Raw genomic sequence first — 17,960 nt, forward strand, 5'->3', positions numbered from 1 at the left:
CCAATAAGTGTCCATCAGCAATCACAACCCATTGAAGTGTCCTTTATCCAGAAAACCAATTGTTACGTGGTTACTTACTGGAATTTTGTTTTAGCTGAATACCAATCATTTTGGCATGTTATAATAATGTTTTCAACTATTTTCTTGATGATAAAAAAGGCTGTTTGAAGCACAGTAGAAATACAATATGCTACATGTCATTAGTTCACCGCTTTTTCAATCTACATGGATTAAAATGCCTTTGAGAGTTCAGTGCAGAAACCACAGACATATTCTGCAGATTCGTGTTGAGACTACTTAGAAGCATAAAAAAAGCAAATGTGCTACAGATGAAAGTCTTAGTTGAGAGCAAAGCCTTTGCTAATAGCATCTTTTGCACGTACAGATAAAGGTGATGTTTTAGAAAAAAAAAAAAGAGGGAAGACTGTCTGATGTAGCCTTATTTGATTCCCTCCTGCAGGACGGCCAACCTTTCTGCTGATACCACAGAAAAATGACAGGGGGGTGGGGGGGGGGTTGAGCTTTAAAGACAGCAAGAGTGAATGAGAAGCCGGTCAGATGTCATGGCGATTTTGTCCACCGAATTCAAACAAATTCAGTTTTTTAAGAAACTGAGATGGTGACCAGGGCAGACAGGAAGTCAGCGTGTGACAAAGAGAGACAGGTGGAGAAAGAGAAGAGCGACATGGTTAGAAGAGTAGAAAGAGAGGACTCACACTGCTGTTACATGACGTGCCCACATACACGGGAAGAGTCCGCGGGTCTGAAAGGACTTTAAAGAGCAGTGGAACAGCTGCATATTTTATGATTGCTTTTCTCCGTGAAGCACAGCTTTCTGGATGAGGGTGTGCCGCTGAGAGAGCGAGGAGACGATAGAGCGAGAGAGATGGAGAGGATGGGGAAAGTGTGTGCATGTGTGTGACAGTCATAATTCATAAGGGGAGATGGACAGAGTTGCTCAGTGCACTGTAGCTCTACAAGGTGACTTTCACTCAGCCTGTAACTCTCTTTCTCAAACACACACACACATTTCACTCCTCTCTTCTTCATCTAAAGTGTCGTCCCTCTTGTCTTTTAGCTTTTTTACCAGTTTTTCTCTCTTCTCCAGCATTTTTCAGCTGCACTAGTTACCTCTTTGTCCAGGTACCTCTCACCTTCTCCTTGCTTACATCTCTTCTGTACACCCTTTTTCTCCTCCTCTCGCTTCTCCCCTCCTCTCTTATTCCTGTCACTCTGTTCTTCGCCTTTCTCCCCCTCCCGCCTTTTCCTCTTTCGTCTCTTTTTAGCGTGATTACAAAATCTGCTGCTGCGGGAATGATAGTGATTTAAAACTCTATGTCAGCCAATAGGCGTCAAACTAGACTCTGACATCATCGATTGGAGTGAGTTCAGTGATCATTCAACCGAGCACTGAGACCAGAGTAACCTTTTCTATATCAAGGGACAAGAACAGCAAGAAAAATAGAATGACGTGTATCAAGCTTGTAAGCTGGAGGCAGTCGATTGTATTTCCACCCACTGAACTGCTGACTTCTTAGCCTCACTTCCATCAGGCCTCCCTTACTCCTCAAACTATTTTTTTTTTAATTTTTTTTGCTACATGCTAAAGATTAAAAATAGACTTAAAAAAAAAAAAAGAAGTGGTGGAATGGGAATGAATGTTACCATTACTTTTTAATGATGTTTCCAACTTCACTGTAATAAGAAAGTCATCTCATACACACGAGTAGTTTACAAAGTTCACAAAGTAGTTTACTGCCACATTAAATTGCTTACACTTGGCCAGCTGTGCACGCTACATGAGAATGATGAAAATTCAATATACAAAATTGAGATGAACAAGAGACTCTTCTTATACAGGCATAAACTGAAATAAATCAAATCAGAGACAGAAATAATAGAGATGTAATTATTAAATTCAATATTTTCAAGTCTAAAAATGTCCTTTCTTGTGTATTATATCAATAATTTTTCCCTTTTATATTCTAGAAAATCGATAACCTTTAGTGGTGACCTCATCATGTACCGGGCGGTGCATAAAATGTCATAAAAAAACGTGAGAGGAGGAGTATATAAAATGTCAACCAATAACTTGGACTCAAACAGATACGATCCTTCAAATAAAACCACCTTCGTCTGCCGAAATTATATAAAATCTACATCTATCCATGTGCAACATATTTATATGCTGCATTGTGAAAGTAAAATCATTAGTTCATCATTTATTCCTTCAATGCTTCTATCCTTTGATGAAAGTCGCTGAGGGATATTAAGTGAAATCAGATGCTCTGTATCTGTAAAGGTGAGAAAAAAAATATATATTTTTTTATTATTTTTTGTCTCTTAGTGAATAACCCAAATAATACTTATGAAAACTTAGATTGCAATGGTTTTTCAGAATCAGTGTAAACAAAACTTTAATAGTTTCCATATGAATGTAAAGCCTATGTCATTCCTTCAGCTCATTGTCAGTATCTCAGTCATTCGATTGTATGTAAAAGAGTAAAAAAGTCAGAAAAAATGTTTCTCAAAATGCATCTTAAACCACAGCAATCAAAGTTTTGACAAATCCATTCATGGGAGACTGAGTTTCCCCTCACTGCAGCTGCTGACAGAATAAAAACAGCAGAATTTAACAACCATCAAGACAATATGGGTCCAAACGAAAGATACATTTGCTTGTTAAGTTTCTGTTGTCTTCTATTATTGTGAAGACATACATAGAAAAGACAAAGAGTTGTCTGTTTGCCCTAATAATAATTACGTAGTATGTTGAAATACCCACAGTTTTGTGTGTGTAGATGTGTGCACTACATTTGCTTGACGTGTAATTTAAGCTCACAGACTCACCATGATGCCAGGTAGGGTAGTTGTTTGTGCAGTTTCGCCAGTACAACTGTCAAACTTAAACAAGGGTTCGGGGGTTGAGAAAACTCTGTGTCGGCCGTGTGAGCGCATGCGTGTGTGCAAGTGTGTGTGCATGTGTGCTTCCCCTACATGTCAGACTATCCCCAGTGCAGTTGGTGTGTGGCCAGCCTGAGCCACCCCCAGTAACGATTGCATTCCTGTGGTCGCGTCCTGCATCCAGATCTGTCTTATATCCCCGACACGTGGGCGCTGGATCGAAGCCCCTGAAACAAACCTTAAGTTTAGTAACACAAAGGCTGTGTGTGTGTGTGTGTGTGTGTGTGTGTGTGTGCATGCGCGCGCGCGCGTGCGTGCGTGCGTGTGTGCATGTCTCTGGATGTCTGTGCACACCATGAAGGTCTCTGAGAAACCAAATTCTCTTTCAGTGGAAGCTTGCTTTTAAGTGCCTTTGTCAATACTTGTCCATGTGTGCTCCCTATAGGTTCGACCACATCGTCCTGTATGTGTGTACGGACATGTGTATCTGCCCGTGCGTGTGTGCACGTAGGGGTCAGAAGAGAACAGAGCAGTGCAGCTTTCTGCTGTTCAGTGATTTTGGTTTGGCTGGCCTTTTGGCTTCTGTTTGAGTCAGCGGGCTCAGCAGAGCCATCACACCCTGGCAACAACCAGCGCCCTGGCAAAAACAGAGGGCCTGACCTTAAAGAGCGAGGGAGAGAAAGAGAGAGGGATGAGGAAGTGTGGGAAAGAGAGAGAAAAAGCAAGAGAGACAGAAAACAAGATGGAGGGTCAAAGAGAAAATTAGAGAGAGGGTCAGTCGCAAGCAGAAAAATAAAAGTTTAGAAACTACTGTGTAAAAATTGCTGGAAGGGTTAGTGAGGAAAGAGGGAGGGAGACAGAGAGGAGAAGAAAAATATTCCTGGGGAGAACAGCTGAGATAAATGTGTAAGGTAACTACTGTCTTTGTAATAATGACAGTGGTTTTAGATATATTTGTTTGGGATTTAGAGAAAGTAGTTGTGGTGAGAACACAGGGGGGTGGGGTGTGGGGTGGGGTGTGGGGTGGGGTAAGGAGAAGCAGGGCCTAAAAAAAAAGAGATAAAGAGAAACTGACAGTCGACTGTTTCCACTGGAATAATGATAAAGCACTTCAGAGTTTGCTGGTTTGGAGAGAGACACGAGGAGGAAGGGTCAGAGGGGTTGGAGGAGGTAAAAAAAAAAAAAAGATAAAGAGAGTGGGAGAGAAAAGATGTGAAAGGAAAGGAGGTGGAGGTGATAAAGAGGGAAGAGACATGTCACGCAGAGTGAGAGAGGAAGGGAAGAAAGTGAAGAGAAAGACTGATATACAGCCGTTGGATAGAGGAGGGAGGGAGTAGTGACAGCGATTAGAACAGCTTTGAGAGTAACAGCCAAAGGGATCATAAACTGCACCGACACTGTTACAAATGTAGGATAGAGTTACACGTCATCTTTTGATTCTGTCTAAAATTGATGACAAGGCTCTCTGGGGGATTTTCCACCACTGAGCACAAAATATTTTCTACAGTTTGATTCTTTATTTTCATTTTCTGCTAACTACTTCTAACTAAAAGCCTACTGTGTGCCCCATTAATACCGTGTGTGTGTGCCCACACACACTTTAGTTTTCTTTGGTGTGGAAATACTTTGAGTTGATATGTCCAAAAACGTTTTAACCACATGTGTTTTCTATTTTAGGCCATTTTGGCAATTTCTTCAAGTGCTGCTGAACTGTTACTTTTTATTTCATGAACTGAAAAAAATAGAAATACAAAAACTTAACAGTAATTGTGGCATTGTGTGGAGCTATGCTTTGGTTTTGCTGATATTTTGTGGAATCTATTCTTCACTGAATATAAATATAATGTTTCCTGTGGCACTGGCTGCTACACAAACTCAGGGAATAATATGAACACTTTACTAAATGGTTGACAAGGTGCTTTTTTGATAAAATGCTGCTCCTTTTATCCTCCAAATACACCTTTGGTGATTGTGGCCAATTTTAACTTCATCTGTCCGCAGCGCATGTTTCCACCAGAGGGTAAATCTTCCTGTAGGTCCTTCGCAGTCATATGGAGCTTTTACTTTGCCTGTAGCCCAGCAGGCAAAACGCACTTCTTGGGCTCTCAGATCTTCTCTCGACTTCCACAGTTAACTGCCATTTCTTTGACGTTTTGGAGAGTGGAAATTTCAAACTGGAAGTGATATCTTATTATAGCCTCCCCTACTTTGTAGGCACCAAACTTGTGCATACAGCTGTATATAGGACCATAATGCACTCTTTCTAATAATTATAAAAGACTAGCCATCCCATAATCAATGTGAATGAACAAAATCTTGGTTGGCAAATTTTGTGGCCTCTTGTGTAATCACCATCATATCGGCTGACCCTACTGCCAGCTTCCACCACACAATAGCAGGCCAAAGATGAAACTGTAATGTCCATTCTCACGGATTCATATAGATAGATATAGAGTATTATATGTGTAATGTACAGAGTTGTATGTCATCTTGACTGAAATGTTCTAACATGAGTTTGTGCTCTGTCAAAAGCTTCATTCCTTCTTCTGTAATAAAGAGCAGATAAACGAAGGCGGGAGTATCAACTAAAGCTCAACTCAGACCATGCTGCAGTGGAGGGGGGGTGCCAACAAACCTAAACAGCCGTGCAGGTAACACATTAAGTCGGTAGCAGACGGCTCACACAGAGGGAGGAGGTGGGTAACAGAGAGCTTATGCAGAGTCGGGGACAGCGTCAGATATCGGAAGAGCTCGGTGCCGGCAGTCTGACCCACACACAATTCATCACATCCCACTGTGCGGCAGGACAGGAAAGAGGAGGAGAGAGGGTGATGAAGCGAGTGGAGGAGGAGGAGGAGGAGGAAAGAGAGAGAGAGAGAAAAGCGATTTAAGGTGGAAATCAAGCAGAGCTAAAAGACAATTGAGAGAAGATAAGAGGACAGCAAGAGAAAGGAGAGTGAAAGCAGAGAGGCAATCTGCAGTCTAATTTATTCTCGTTTAAGGTGTAATGGTCTCATCAGGAGATTGTTATGTACATCTCTCTTTTTGTCTGATGTCACCCCTTTCCCCAATCTCTCTCTCTCTCTCCCTCCCTCTCATATACATACACAGCCTCCTGCCAAACCAAGAGGCTGTATGCATCCCTGTTTACTTAGTGTCAGTTAATTTGATTAAAATCTCATCAGACTGTGGTTTTAGCTTTTGTAACTTTACTCCACAGTCAGGCTTTCATCTACACCCCGCTTCAAAGAGCGTCAATGTTTCACAGAGACACCTTTGTGTTTCAAGTTTGAATCTATTATAACTCTTGGCATTTTGCTGGATATAGTTTCTTTCATTGTCCTTCAGGCAGTCTTGAAAAGCTTGCAGCGCTCAGCATACTGGTCTCAGTGAGGAACAATGCAAACAGCCATTATTCATTTAACTGAAGCGCCAATACAGAAACCTTTACTTGCCTCCATTGGTGCAGGCATATTTTCAGCAGAAGAGTAAGAGACCAGATTGTGGAATGTCGAGGTTTCACTCATGAAATTGTTTCTGTGAGGGAGAAAAGTAAAATGGTAAATCATATGCTCACTGTGTCATAAATATCATTTTAAATGAGGCACGGCAAAAGATATCGTCAGAAAATACTTTAACTACTGATTATCTCAATCTTTTAGTGTGTTTTTCGGTTTTGGTTGTAAACAGTTGAGCTTTCCCAGGGTGGTTTCCAACGGCAACCCTCTGGAAATGCCAATTTTCTCGGAGATGAGAGGAGTAAATTACGCGACTTTCGTTGTACAAACACTTGAGAGTTTATTAAACCAGCCCGATCACACACACCCTCATACACACATATATGTATGAAACAGCTCAGAAAGGAGCACAAAAATTCACACACACATACACGCAAACAAAACACACTCACTCATAGACGATTTAACGCCAGGCTGCCAGGGTAAAGCATTAAAGCAGGCATTAAACCCCGTGGGAAAGTTCAAATATGAGACAATTCAACCACTAAAAGCCCTTAACTCTTCTACCTAAAGGCCCTTAAAGCCTGTGTGCAGACCTCATAGACCTTTATAGCTCAGTGTTAAAGTCAACAGGGTCAAAAATCACTTCAACTTACAAGCTGAAATCTCCTGATCAAAAGAGACACACACTGAATGAAGGACAGGCACATTCATTCGTGTATTCTTTCTCTGTCTCATAGCCTCACCAACCTCCCACACATTCACACACACACACACACACACACACACACAAACACACAGACGCACACACTAACAGACACATACACTTGTAAACTCAAGCTTTCATTCACACAAAGTTACATCCTTGAAAACCCTTTGTTTGTCCTTGCCCACTGAACATACCCACTAACACACGCACCTACACCCTCCAACGGACACACACACACACACACCTGCGTGTACAGAAGCACGGCATTGGGCTGCGCCACTGTGTGACTCTCGGATGACTGATTACTCCAAGGGTGGGTGAGTCTCACTGTCTGACTCAGCGAGACAGAATACAGCTCTCCTGCCCCCAACATATACACACAAGCACACGCATACAATCACACACACACATACGTGCTTATCTCCAAGTCTCCTATAGAAAGGTGTCTCCCCTCCCCCATGTCTCTAGTGGTGAAGGAGTGAATAGAAAGAGTGAATAGGTTAAATGCTCGTGTTACCGCTTCGACTGAGAGAGTGACACACATTTCGGGGGCTCTCCTAGTTGCCCTCTCGCTCTAGTGAGAGCGTAAATGTTAAGATGTGAAGGGGTTAAACAAAAGAGTGATTGAACGAGTAAAGTGTCCGTGCGTTTCCTTTTGCCTCCTCTCCTAAAGTTGTAATGAGGCCCCGGGGAAGATGCCGAGGGCTCTTCACACAACTCAAAGACTCTTTCAGGCCTTTCCATAGTTGGCCCCTTTTCAGCATCTGTGTGGGAAAGCTCTCAGAGAAATAAATTCCTATCAGAACTATGTTAGCATTAAGGGTAAATTATAAAGTAGTAATGATCTGTAATGTTGCTAATAATTACATGTCTACTTAGTACTGCTGATTAATATATGCAACAGTCATTCAACCTATAGCCAGTTTATGAAAGCTTTTACATTTTACATTGTGCAACAAATGGTATATTTGTATATGTAACTACCACCTTGGTTGAGTGCTGAGAAGAAGGAATGTGTTATGCTGTTGTTATGCAAGTTAGTTCAGTTTCACACTGAAGTTTGGCCCCTACATGAATAGTCATGACATTTTGGGAAATACATGTATCCACTTTCTTACAGGGAGTTAGATGAAGAGATTAATATCAGTCTGGAAGCCCGCTAATGTATCTTAGCACAGCGACTGGAAACTGTTCCACAAGTAGCATAATCAACAAACTAGCATCCCTAAATCTCAGCTTTAGGCTAAGTAACATGGTGTGTCTTGTTTGTTTAATCGACACACAAAGTGAAGTCTAAAAGTTACAGTAATAGGGCAGGTATGGGTCAGATTATTTCTTGGCCAGGAGCAGTAACCTCCTAGAGTATCGGCTGGTTGCCCAACAACTTCACAGTGATGAGAAGACTCTAGGGAGCTGCTGTAGCTGGCCAAGAAAAAAGCTGTTTCTCACTGTTTCCAATATTTTTGCTAAGGTAAGCTACTAAGCTACTATATAGGCTAATCAGGCCAACGTCACTTATTGTACTTTGTGTCTCAGGGGTAACTGTTTAAATTATCATTTCATTAAGACAATATTGAAAGGAGCTTGATTGACGTATCTCTGCTATGGTAGCTACAGTAAAGCGGCTCACCCCATGTCAAGTCCACCTTTGCCCCAATAGTCTGGCTGCCAGAGATGGCAGCAGTGGCAAAACTCAATTACAAGTTGTCAAACACCTGACATCACAGACAGCATGTTTACATTTTCCTCCACAGTCACTTGTTTAACTGACAAGTAATTGCTGGAAAGTGATTAGGATTACTGCAGCTTTGTGAGAATGATCATCACATGCTTCCAGAAGAGGTTTCGGTTTGTGGCATTTCACACTTAAACGTTGTTGTTCTGAGTGAGTAACAAAATGCTGCACAGGGAACTCAGGGATCTTCGAAGTCATTTGATGATTTTAAACCTGTTTAAAACCACACTTCTGCAAAATCGATGTTTTCACTGGCTTCATATGCTTTGAATGACAATCAGCATTTCTCTTTGATACAATTTATACCTGCTTTAACCTGCCCTCCCCATTTGCTGTTCAGCCCCATTTTATTTTCTGACAAATAACATTTTGCATTTAATCTTTCCAATCAATATTTTTCCAGTCACGGCACAGGAATTCCAATTTGGGCCCTGAAAAGATTCAATTTAGAAACAGGCATGTTAGCTTGATTTAACTTGATATCATTAATAACAACAACAGTAACCTTTCCTTTGCATTTTATTTTAGCTATTGATATTGAATGGTGTTCCAATCTGTTTTATACATGATGTATTGAATACAGGAGATTAGCTGGTGTTGCAATGTTAACATTAATAATGATACATGTTTTTAACAGTATGCAACCAGTACAAAGTGACAGCACTAAATTCATGTTCATTTATTCATTAATGCTGTATTCTATCCTTTCTCTGCTTTTTTCCTCATCTAATCCCACATAAGTGAACAATTTCCCACCACAGGATTTAACAACCTCCAGAGAAGGTTATGAACTCATTACACAGCTGCTACAATAACCATGAGTTGATTTACAGTGAGGCAGAGGATGAGAAGGGGAGTTTTTACAAGATAAAGTTAGTTGTGAAACTTTAAAACATAAAATGACTGGATACAATGCACTTTATTGGTCTACTGAATTTGCCAATTAGCTCTAAAGTCATCTGTAAAGGCCCGGTCAAACCAGGAAGGGGCACAGTGAAGAGCAACTGTGGGGTAGTTGGTGAACGACTGTAGAACTAACAATTATTTAACTAGTGAGCCACTAAGATGAAACCCATAGTTAATCGGAATAGTCGTCCTGGCATTTTGGTGTCAGGATCTCATTCAATAAAGAGATGCGCGATGAATTTGCACAGTTTATTCAAAAGATTCATTTACACCACTGATCAGTGTTTCAAAACTGTCTGCAAACCACACGTCCTTTGTTTAACGCATGACAAGTTACTAAACCCTCTTGTGGCTGTAGTAATTATGACCGGAGCAACGGATGAAGTCAGGTGACTTCATATAGAGAAAAAGTCCACTATGGGAGGAGGTTGGGGGATGATGCTATTGACAAAATGTTGGACTTTAATATGGGAGGTTCATTTCCTGTTTCAAACCGTTCTGTAACCTTAACCGTGTATTTATAATTGTAACCATGACTATGAGGATCATGGTTACATCACAACAAAGTACTTATTTTCACCCAAACCACAATCTTTTTCTAAACTTAACCAAGTTGTATTTGTGCCTAAACCTAACCAACCCTTTACTATAGCACTGTCACATCATAAGAGAATAAGCTATTTATTTTTCAGCAGTGATTTTTAGCAGTTTATCTGTGGTTTATGTCTCGCCGCCAGCTGGACGCAAATTCAGGAAACATTTCTATGGGTTGTATCAGAGGATAGAGACAAACTACTTATGGTTTTTAGGTTGGAGGACTGGTTGATAAACGTGGATGATGCAAAGGTCAGAACTTTCAAGACAGCTCACTGTTCACTTGCGTGTCAGACTTTACTAAAGTTGAACTCAATGCAAAAGAATCACATAGATTTACCTTACCCCTGCAGGCAGACCCACTGATAGTGGTGTTTGTGTGATTATTAATCAAGAATTATTTTAAATGCTGGTGTAACTGGGTATTAATCCAGATTCTCTGGCCAGCTGCCACTTTTCTAAACAATTGTTAAGATGGTTAATTACACCTGTCATTCCTGACCATGAGTCACTGTAACCAGTGAAAACACAAATGTACCCGTGCCGCACCGATCAGCCACAGCACTGAAACCAGTACCTGGTTATAATGTTGTGGCTGATCAGTGTAGATGAGGAACTGTTTGCTTGCAGAGCAGCTCCCAGGTTAAACTGAGACAAATTGTCACTGTAACGTTAATGGTTGTCATTTAGTAAGACCCTGATGAAAACAGTGTGGGTTTCTGGGATCTTTGTTTTGTCACATCAAAGGCTGCTGCATAATGTTGCAATTATTAGAGTCAGTTTGATAAATCGTAGCAACAATGCGGTTGTAAGTAGGGTCATAAAATTGCTTTGTTACGCTTTCAGTTTGTGGTTTCATGCCCACAATGGAGTATTGATTTGAGATTTAAGAGTAGGTCCAAGTGCACCAGAGGGTTTTTACCCCAGAGTTCCATCTAAACTGAGACATCAGTGCAGGAAAAAGTCTAATAGTCCAAGACGACTGCAGAGAATTGAAATGAAGCGAGGAAAGCGATGAAGTTCAGCCTCTGCTTCACACATTGGTAACACCTCTATCAACTGGCTCCTCATTTATTACAAATGCCAGGCAAATTTTCCTAAGAGAGTATTTTGTTATTTTCAGTGGATGCTCTGTGAGTATAATCACAAATTGAATGTGCAATGGAAGTGCAAAAGACTAAAATGACCACTCCAACATGTTACATAAAGGTACATTTTATGATTTGTTTTACGTTGTGTTTGGTGATTCAGTCGTCAGCGCTGTCCTTTCCCTCTGCTCCTTCTCACCGACCATAACTAATGTTCGTGATTACGAGAGAGAATAATCGTATTGAATGTTAAGTCAATATTGGTTGTAATCACAGTCATAAAGTTGCACAAGTTGTTGTGTAGTGTTTTAGTGGCTGTAGTAATTCAGACATTCTGTCAGTGTATTGATCTGTGTCTGTTAAGGCTGATTAAGCATAATAGAGACTAATAGAAAATTCACTTTATTACACACACATTTCGACACGCACAGTCGCAGCTTAGACTTTGTGGCGCTGCACACAAATAAACACAGAACTGAACTGAACCACCAGACAAACATAAATGCACACATGTACACATGTAGAGATTAAAAATATCTTCATTTTTATTCTTCGTAGATCTGCAGAAGTTTACATTCACATCTGCCTCACTCAAGAGGACTTTCAGAGGACAAACAGCTGGTAATGGACACGTTAATGAAAAGTCTGACCTTAAGCTTAGCGTCTTAAACGATGAAGCCACCCTGTGGAGTTTTAATTTCAGTACGACAGAAAACGCACAACAGTCAGCAAAGCTTTGGGATAAAACTTAAGGTCACAGAGAGTATTCAGAATATTGCTAGTAAAAACAAGAATGGTCTTGTGGACTCATAGATGAACATCACTGGTTAGATCTCATAAAATAACCTACACATTAATCTTTATGTTTTTTTTACATTTATGACACCTGCTAAAAGACTTTGTGTAAACAGGGAAAAGCAGATGAAATTGGGTCTTTGCTTTGGGCTGTAGTGACATCAAAACATTAAAATTACAATAAGGTCTGCCGATGTAACTTTCTAAACTTAACTCACAGATTTCAGGTTATCATATTTGCCCATGTGCCAGCAGTTTCAAAGAAGATGGAAACTGCTCTTCCTTGTTTTTCCTCAAACTCAGACATTTCTGATTTCTCCAGGGTCAATAAGTGTATCTCCCTAGATTTATTTTCTTTGTGTTGAGAACACAACCAGGAAACCTATGTCACCTGAACCATACTCTCTGTAGGTCGCCTGTTCTCTGTTCCTGTCCCGAGCCTTAAATACAGCAATGCTGTCAAATACTAGGTAACCGAACTCTAAGGTAACCTCATGATCAAAAGCTGTTTTGGAGTATTTATTTATTATTTAAGATATTTTTCATGCCCGGCTTAATACCCAGCATCTTAAAAGTAGAGCAGATGTTTGGACCTCTGCAGTGTGTGTGTGTGTGTGTGTGTGTGTGTGTGTGTGTGTGTGTGTGTGTGTGTGTGTGTATGTGTGGGAGGGAGGGAGGGAAGATTGACGAGTAAGGCTTTGACCTCAGTGTGTAGGCTGCAGCAAAGACACATGATAACATCACTCTCCTTCTCTCTCTCTCTCTCACACACACACACACACACACACACACACACACACACACACACACACACACACACACACACAAACACACACAAACACAAACGATAACATCTCCCTGGTGGGTTGCCTCTAAAGAGTCTCCTCCATCACTGACTGCAGAGGCCCTTTTACTGCAACAGAAAGACTACTGCATTGCATGCAGACACACGCAAGCATGCACTGTACATGCTGACTCAAGAATACACACTTTATAGTAGCACACACACTTACATGCATGTGTATATACACACAGACACAGGGGATCATGGATGTATCCTGCAATACCGGTCACTGCAGCCTATCTCAAATTAAAAAGGAGAAAATGGAGCTGAATAGGCATTTTGTAATAGAAACAATGTGTGTCAAAACAATGTTGGACCAGTCCTTGAGCTTTCTTTTACTGTGACTGCAAAAACAAAATGTGATTTTTTTTAAAAATGCGCTTTTCTCTAGTAATTAATCTGCAGTGCACTGAGCTTCCAGTAAAATGCTGGTTTTATATATGACCTTAATCTATGTTAAAATCTGAAATTTTGTTGATACAAAAATCACTGCTTTAAAAAAGGATTGTAAGAAAGCTTAGTATTTAATGGATGAAAATATAACTACATCAATCACTGGATTCCATGTTAGAGATACTGACTAATTATCCTCAAATACACAAGATTGAAGACATAGAAATCACGATTGCTTCTGAATCTGAATAACAACCAGTAATTTGAGCATCTTATTTAACCTATAAATCATGTGTGAAGCATTATCCTTAACTCTGTGACTCCACACCCTGTCGGTATATGATGCAGCATTAACTTTAACATCAGTTCATCCTGAAATCAGCCATAAAAAAGAACATAAGAGTGAAAGGCCAGCAAAAAGGATAAATCTCTCTAACTCAAAGCATAACGTCACTTAGGAAACAGCTGCAACACAGGATGCTAATACACAGTACACAAAGTATTTTCCTAACCGAATAACATCAGTTGTGAGACATTTGTAAATGGGACCATGATTACACAGCCAATGTTCTGGTTTGTACTGTGTGATTTTGTGGTCAAAGTACAGGATGGTGTGTTGGGATCTGTCAAGGCTGCAGGATTATAAAGTTTAGACTGACATGAGGTGGAGTGCAGAACCAGTGGAAAGTCCCCATCTGGACCAATCGGATATTTAACACTATAAAACCAAAGAGTTGAATCAAATGTAGAAGCTCACAGGTGTACTGCCGTCCAGCCATTTCTAGTGCCAAGGTTTAGCTCAGGCTCTTCTGTCAGTTATATAATGCACCCAGAATTTTAAAAGGAGATGTGTCAGCACATCTATATGGTTTTTTTTTTTTTGGGGGGGGGGACAAAAGCTCAGCACGTTTCAGGTGAAGTGTTACAGTTGGTTAGTTTGGTTAAATGAAGGCAAGTTACGACACAAATCAAAGTCTCACTTGTTCAGGTGCTTTGACGTGAATTAACTGGATCCTCCGTATCTTAGCAATATCAAATGATGATCCTCCAGTGACAGTTTCTGCCTTTGCCAAAATGCACGTATTTTTTTTTATTTATTTTTTTATGATCACTTCAAATCTAAGACGATGTACAATTTTCAAGAGTGTAGCCGTGGCCAAAGGCGTGTAACATAAACTGGGAAAAAAAACAGCCACAATATAAAACATAGCTGCGGACTTCTAAATGATGTTTTAGTGTTTATCTTGGCTTAAGTCAGTTCAGTCGCTACTTTATTAAGGCAGAGAGATGTGGGGGGGTGGATGGAGTGAGTGGGAGAATAACTGACAGGGAAATTGCAGAGGGAAATTATTGTTATTCCACAATTAAATTATATATACTGGGTGGAATCACCCCTGACAGGGCTGACCATAGCAGCACTCCTGATGTGTGTGTATGTGTGTGTGTGTGTGTTTGAGTGAGAGTGAGTGTGAAACTTTATCCGTCTACCAAGGCCATTGAGGCTACACTGGCAGGGAGGAGAATGTAGAAAGAGAATCGGAAGGAGAGAGAATTAAAGAGAAAGAAAAGTAGTAACATCAACAGAGTGAAGCAAAAACAGTCTATTTTAAGGCTGAGTGGGTGTTAGTGAAAACACAGCAAACCCCCGGTAATGAGCCTATTTTGAACAGTATGTACAACATACACCATGACAGCACGTAAAACAAACCATCCTCGTTGCTTGACGACGAAATCTGACCATAGTCACACTGTGTGTTTAGGCACAAACATATTGATGCTGTAAAAAAAAAAAAAAAATCCTTTCATCTTGATTTGGGGCCATTTCTCAGGGAGAAAGCTGACCTTGTCCTTGTCTGAAACCATTAAAAACACATTGTCAAATGTGAAAAATGAATGGGTTTCACGTCTAAAAAATGACTGCTCAGTCTTTATTCTTCCTGAAACAATGACTCTTTGAATACACAAGGTTTCGGGTGATATGTAAAGTAAACTGGCCTTATTTTCTCTCCAGTGAAATTAATGATCCATGAAACTTGGGCAAAAACAAAGCGAAGGGTTGCACTGGCTCGTGTTGATGTTGGCTCCTGCAAGCCACCAGAAAAATGACTCTGTAGTATAAATTTGAGTAAATCCCTGGATTTCTAATGTAACAGGGATCTCTCATTTACTTTATTTTCATTGTTGACTTTTTCCTGTAAAAATTTGACTTCAAGCCATTTGAACAGTCTCACAAGTTATAATGAGGGAGTATATTATTTTTGCTGTATATTGTATTTCTCCCCAAATCAACTGGGAAATGTATCAGTTTATTTTGATTAGAAAATAAAATCAGTTATGCAAAGATTTGGGTAAAAAGAGATTTTGAAAAATTCATTGGCAGTTCAAAGTTTATCGTTTAGATTTTTTATTATTGGCAAATCTGCCACATAATCCGTAGTTCATTTGTATTATGTCTCAATTTTTCTATTTATTTTCTAACACTGCAAGCAGTTTTCTGATTTGTAAATTGTACCTTTTTTTTTTTTAAAAACATCCAGGATTTTATGACGAAAAAATCAGTAAAAAAACCCAAGAAGACTGAGCCGTTGATAACCGACTGTACCTCTAAAGATAATACGTTTTGGCTCTGTTTTTCACACATGTGAACATATCCTGTAATGTGAGTTGTGTGTCCATCCTCGTGTTTTGCTGTGCTGTAATTTTATGTGCATGCATACACTGCTTAAGTCACGAGGGACCTGCTTGTGTTCTGATATATTTTGTTTTGTATATGCAGCTTTACCAGTTTGTACTAGTCTGTCATTGCAATCTGATCCCCCTGTGGATTGCTTTGATGGAATATCCGTCTTTTCTGCATTTTTCTTTCTCTGCTCTCATTTCTGTCTCCATTTCTGTGTATGAAAACCACAGAGAATCAATAGGCGTTGTGTTTCTTCAACACACTGAGTGGGACTGTTTGTGTGTGTGTGTGTGTGTGAGAGAGAGAGAGAGAGAGTGTGTGTGTGTGTGTGTGTGTGTGGTTGTGTTTTCTTGTAATGACAGTCAACCTTGTTTTTCATTCCACTTCAGGTCGATACTACATATGAGACAGAGTATAGTTTATGAGAGTGCTAATAGCCCGAGACAGCAGTGACCTGCTTATGAGTTAGAAATGGAAGAAGCACAGATCAGGGGTGTGTGTGTTCATATGTATGTGTGTATTAATAGATAATGAGTTATAACTCTATGTGATGACTTGGCACATCAGGGGCACCCTGGACAGAAGGTCAGACTTTGTGTCTCAGTTTTGATGTTGCACGATGTTCAAATCATTTCAATTCAAGTCAAGTCAATTTTGTTTATATAACCTGGAATTACAAATTTGTTCTAGTGGGTTTAACGATCTCTGCATCATACAAAACCCTTAACACCCTCAATTCAGATACAGAAAAACTTTTATTTATAAAAACAATAAAGGAAAAAGAGCAATCTACAGTAATTTCTGTTCTTAATAAACTAAAAAACATTGTTTTCTGTGTCACAAAGTGTTGTGCCAGTGTGCTCTCCACTACACCATCGATCCAATTAGCCTGAAAGCTCTTAACTTAAAATAAATTAGTAAGCACAGTTCTTTGTTATATCCACAGTAGTCAACTCGAACACTGGTAAACAATAAAAGTTAATATTCTCCTTCTTGTGACCCCTCGTCACAGGTTTAATGTGTAACAAGTATTTTTCCTCTTCTCAGATTGCTTAATTAGAAGAGTTTTACAAACTCAAAGAGATAAACTGATGCAGTATTTCCCAAGAAATTACTAATCCTTGCAGAAAAGTCTGGAAAAACAAACATAACTTGGTGTACCACATCACATTTTTGATTTTTTGATGTCTCATTCTTGATTTTTGTCCTGACCCATACGTGTGGGACCACTGCCATCGACAAAGGTCCATGTAAACTAGTTTTCTTATTTTATATTAGATATTATATTATTATTAGTTCTGTGGGGGGAAAAGGTGACAAGGACTTGAATCTGCATTTTGGATAGACTGTAATTTGACTTGCGTCAGAGTTTGAACCAACAGACCAATAAGTGGCACCAGGGTGTTATTTTTCTAACAATCTGTTTTTCTCTTCCCTCCCTCCCTCCTCCCTCTCTCTGGTTCTCCATCCAGCACTCTCAACAACAACAACATCACCCTCATCCCCCTGTCCAGCTTCAACCACATGCCCAAGCTGCGGACACTGTGAGTATAACACACAGTCACACAAACACACACACACACACACACACACATACACAAACACCCATTTATAAAAAGAGGTATTTACATATACTGCAGATGCTCGTACACATGCACTCTGTGGTTACACATTAACACATACACACATGCACGTGGATGAATTACTGCCCACTTTCATGTAAACTGAGTAAGTACAGAAACACACTGCACACAATGTTCACTTTCTCACACACACACACACACACACACACACACACACACACACACAGCATGGCAGCGAGGTCTGTGTGTGATCATCTAATCATGCCATAAT

The 17,960-nt window shown here is 40.0% G+C and overlaps 1 protein-coding gene across 1 annotated transcript in view; it reads left to right on the plus strand.

Annotated features, from left to right (window-relative positions):
* Positions 1-17,960, plus strand: part of LOC111232433 (slit homolog 3 protein-like) — a 244,102-nt gene that overhangs the window by 155,054 nt on the left and 71,088 nt on the right. Inside the window, exon 7 of the mRNA XM_022759949.1 lies at positions 17,579-17,650. Coding sequence (XP_022615670.1) covers positions 17,579-17,650 — 72 coding nt within the window. The remainder of the gene's footprint in view (positions 1-17,578; positions 17,651-17,960) is intronic.

The sequence above is a fragment of the Seriola dumerili genome, unplaced genomic scaffold (assembly GCF_002260705.1).
Source record: "Seriola dumerili isolate Sdu_G_001 unplaced genomic scaffold, Sdu_1.0 BDQW01000331.1, whole genome shotgun sequence".
NCBI lineage: Eukaryota > Metazoa > Chordata > Actinopteri > Carangiformes > Carangidae > Seriola > Seriola dumerili.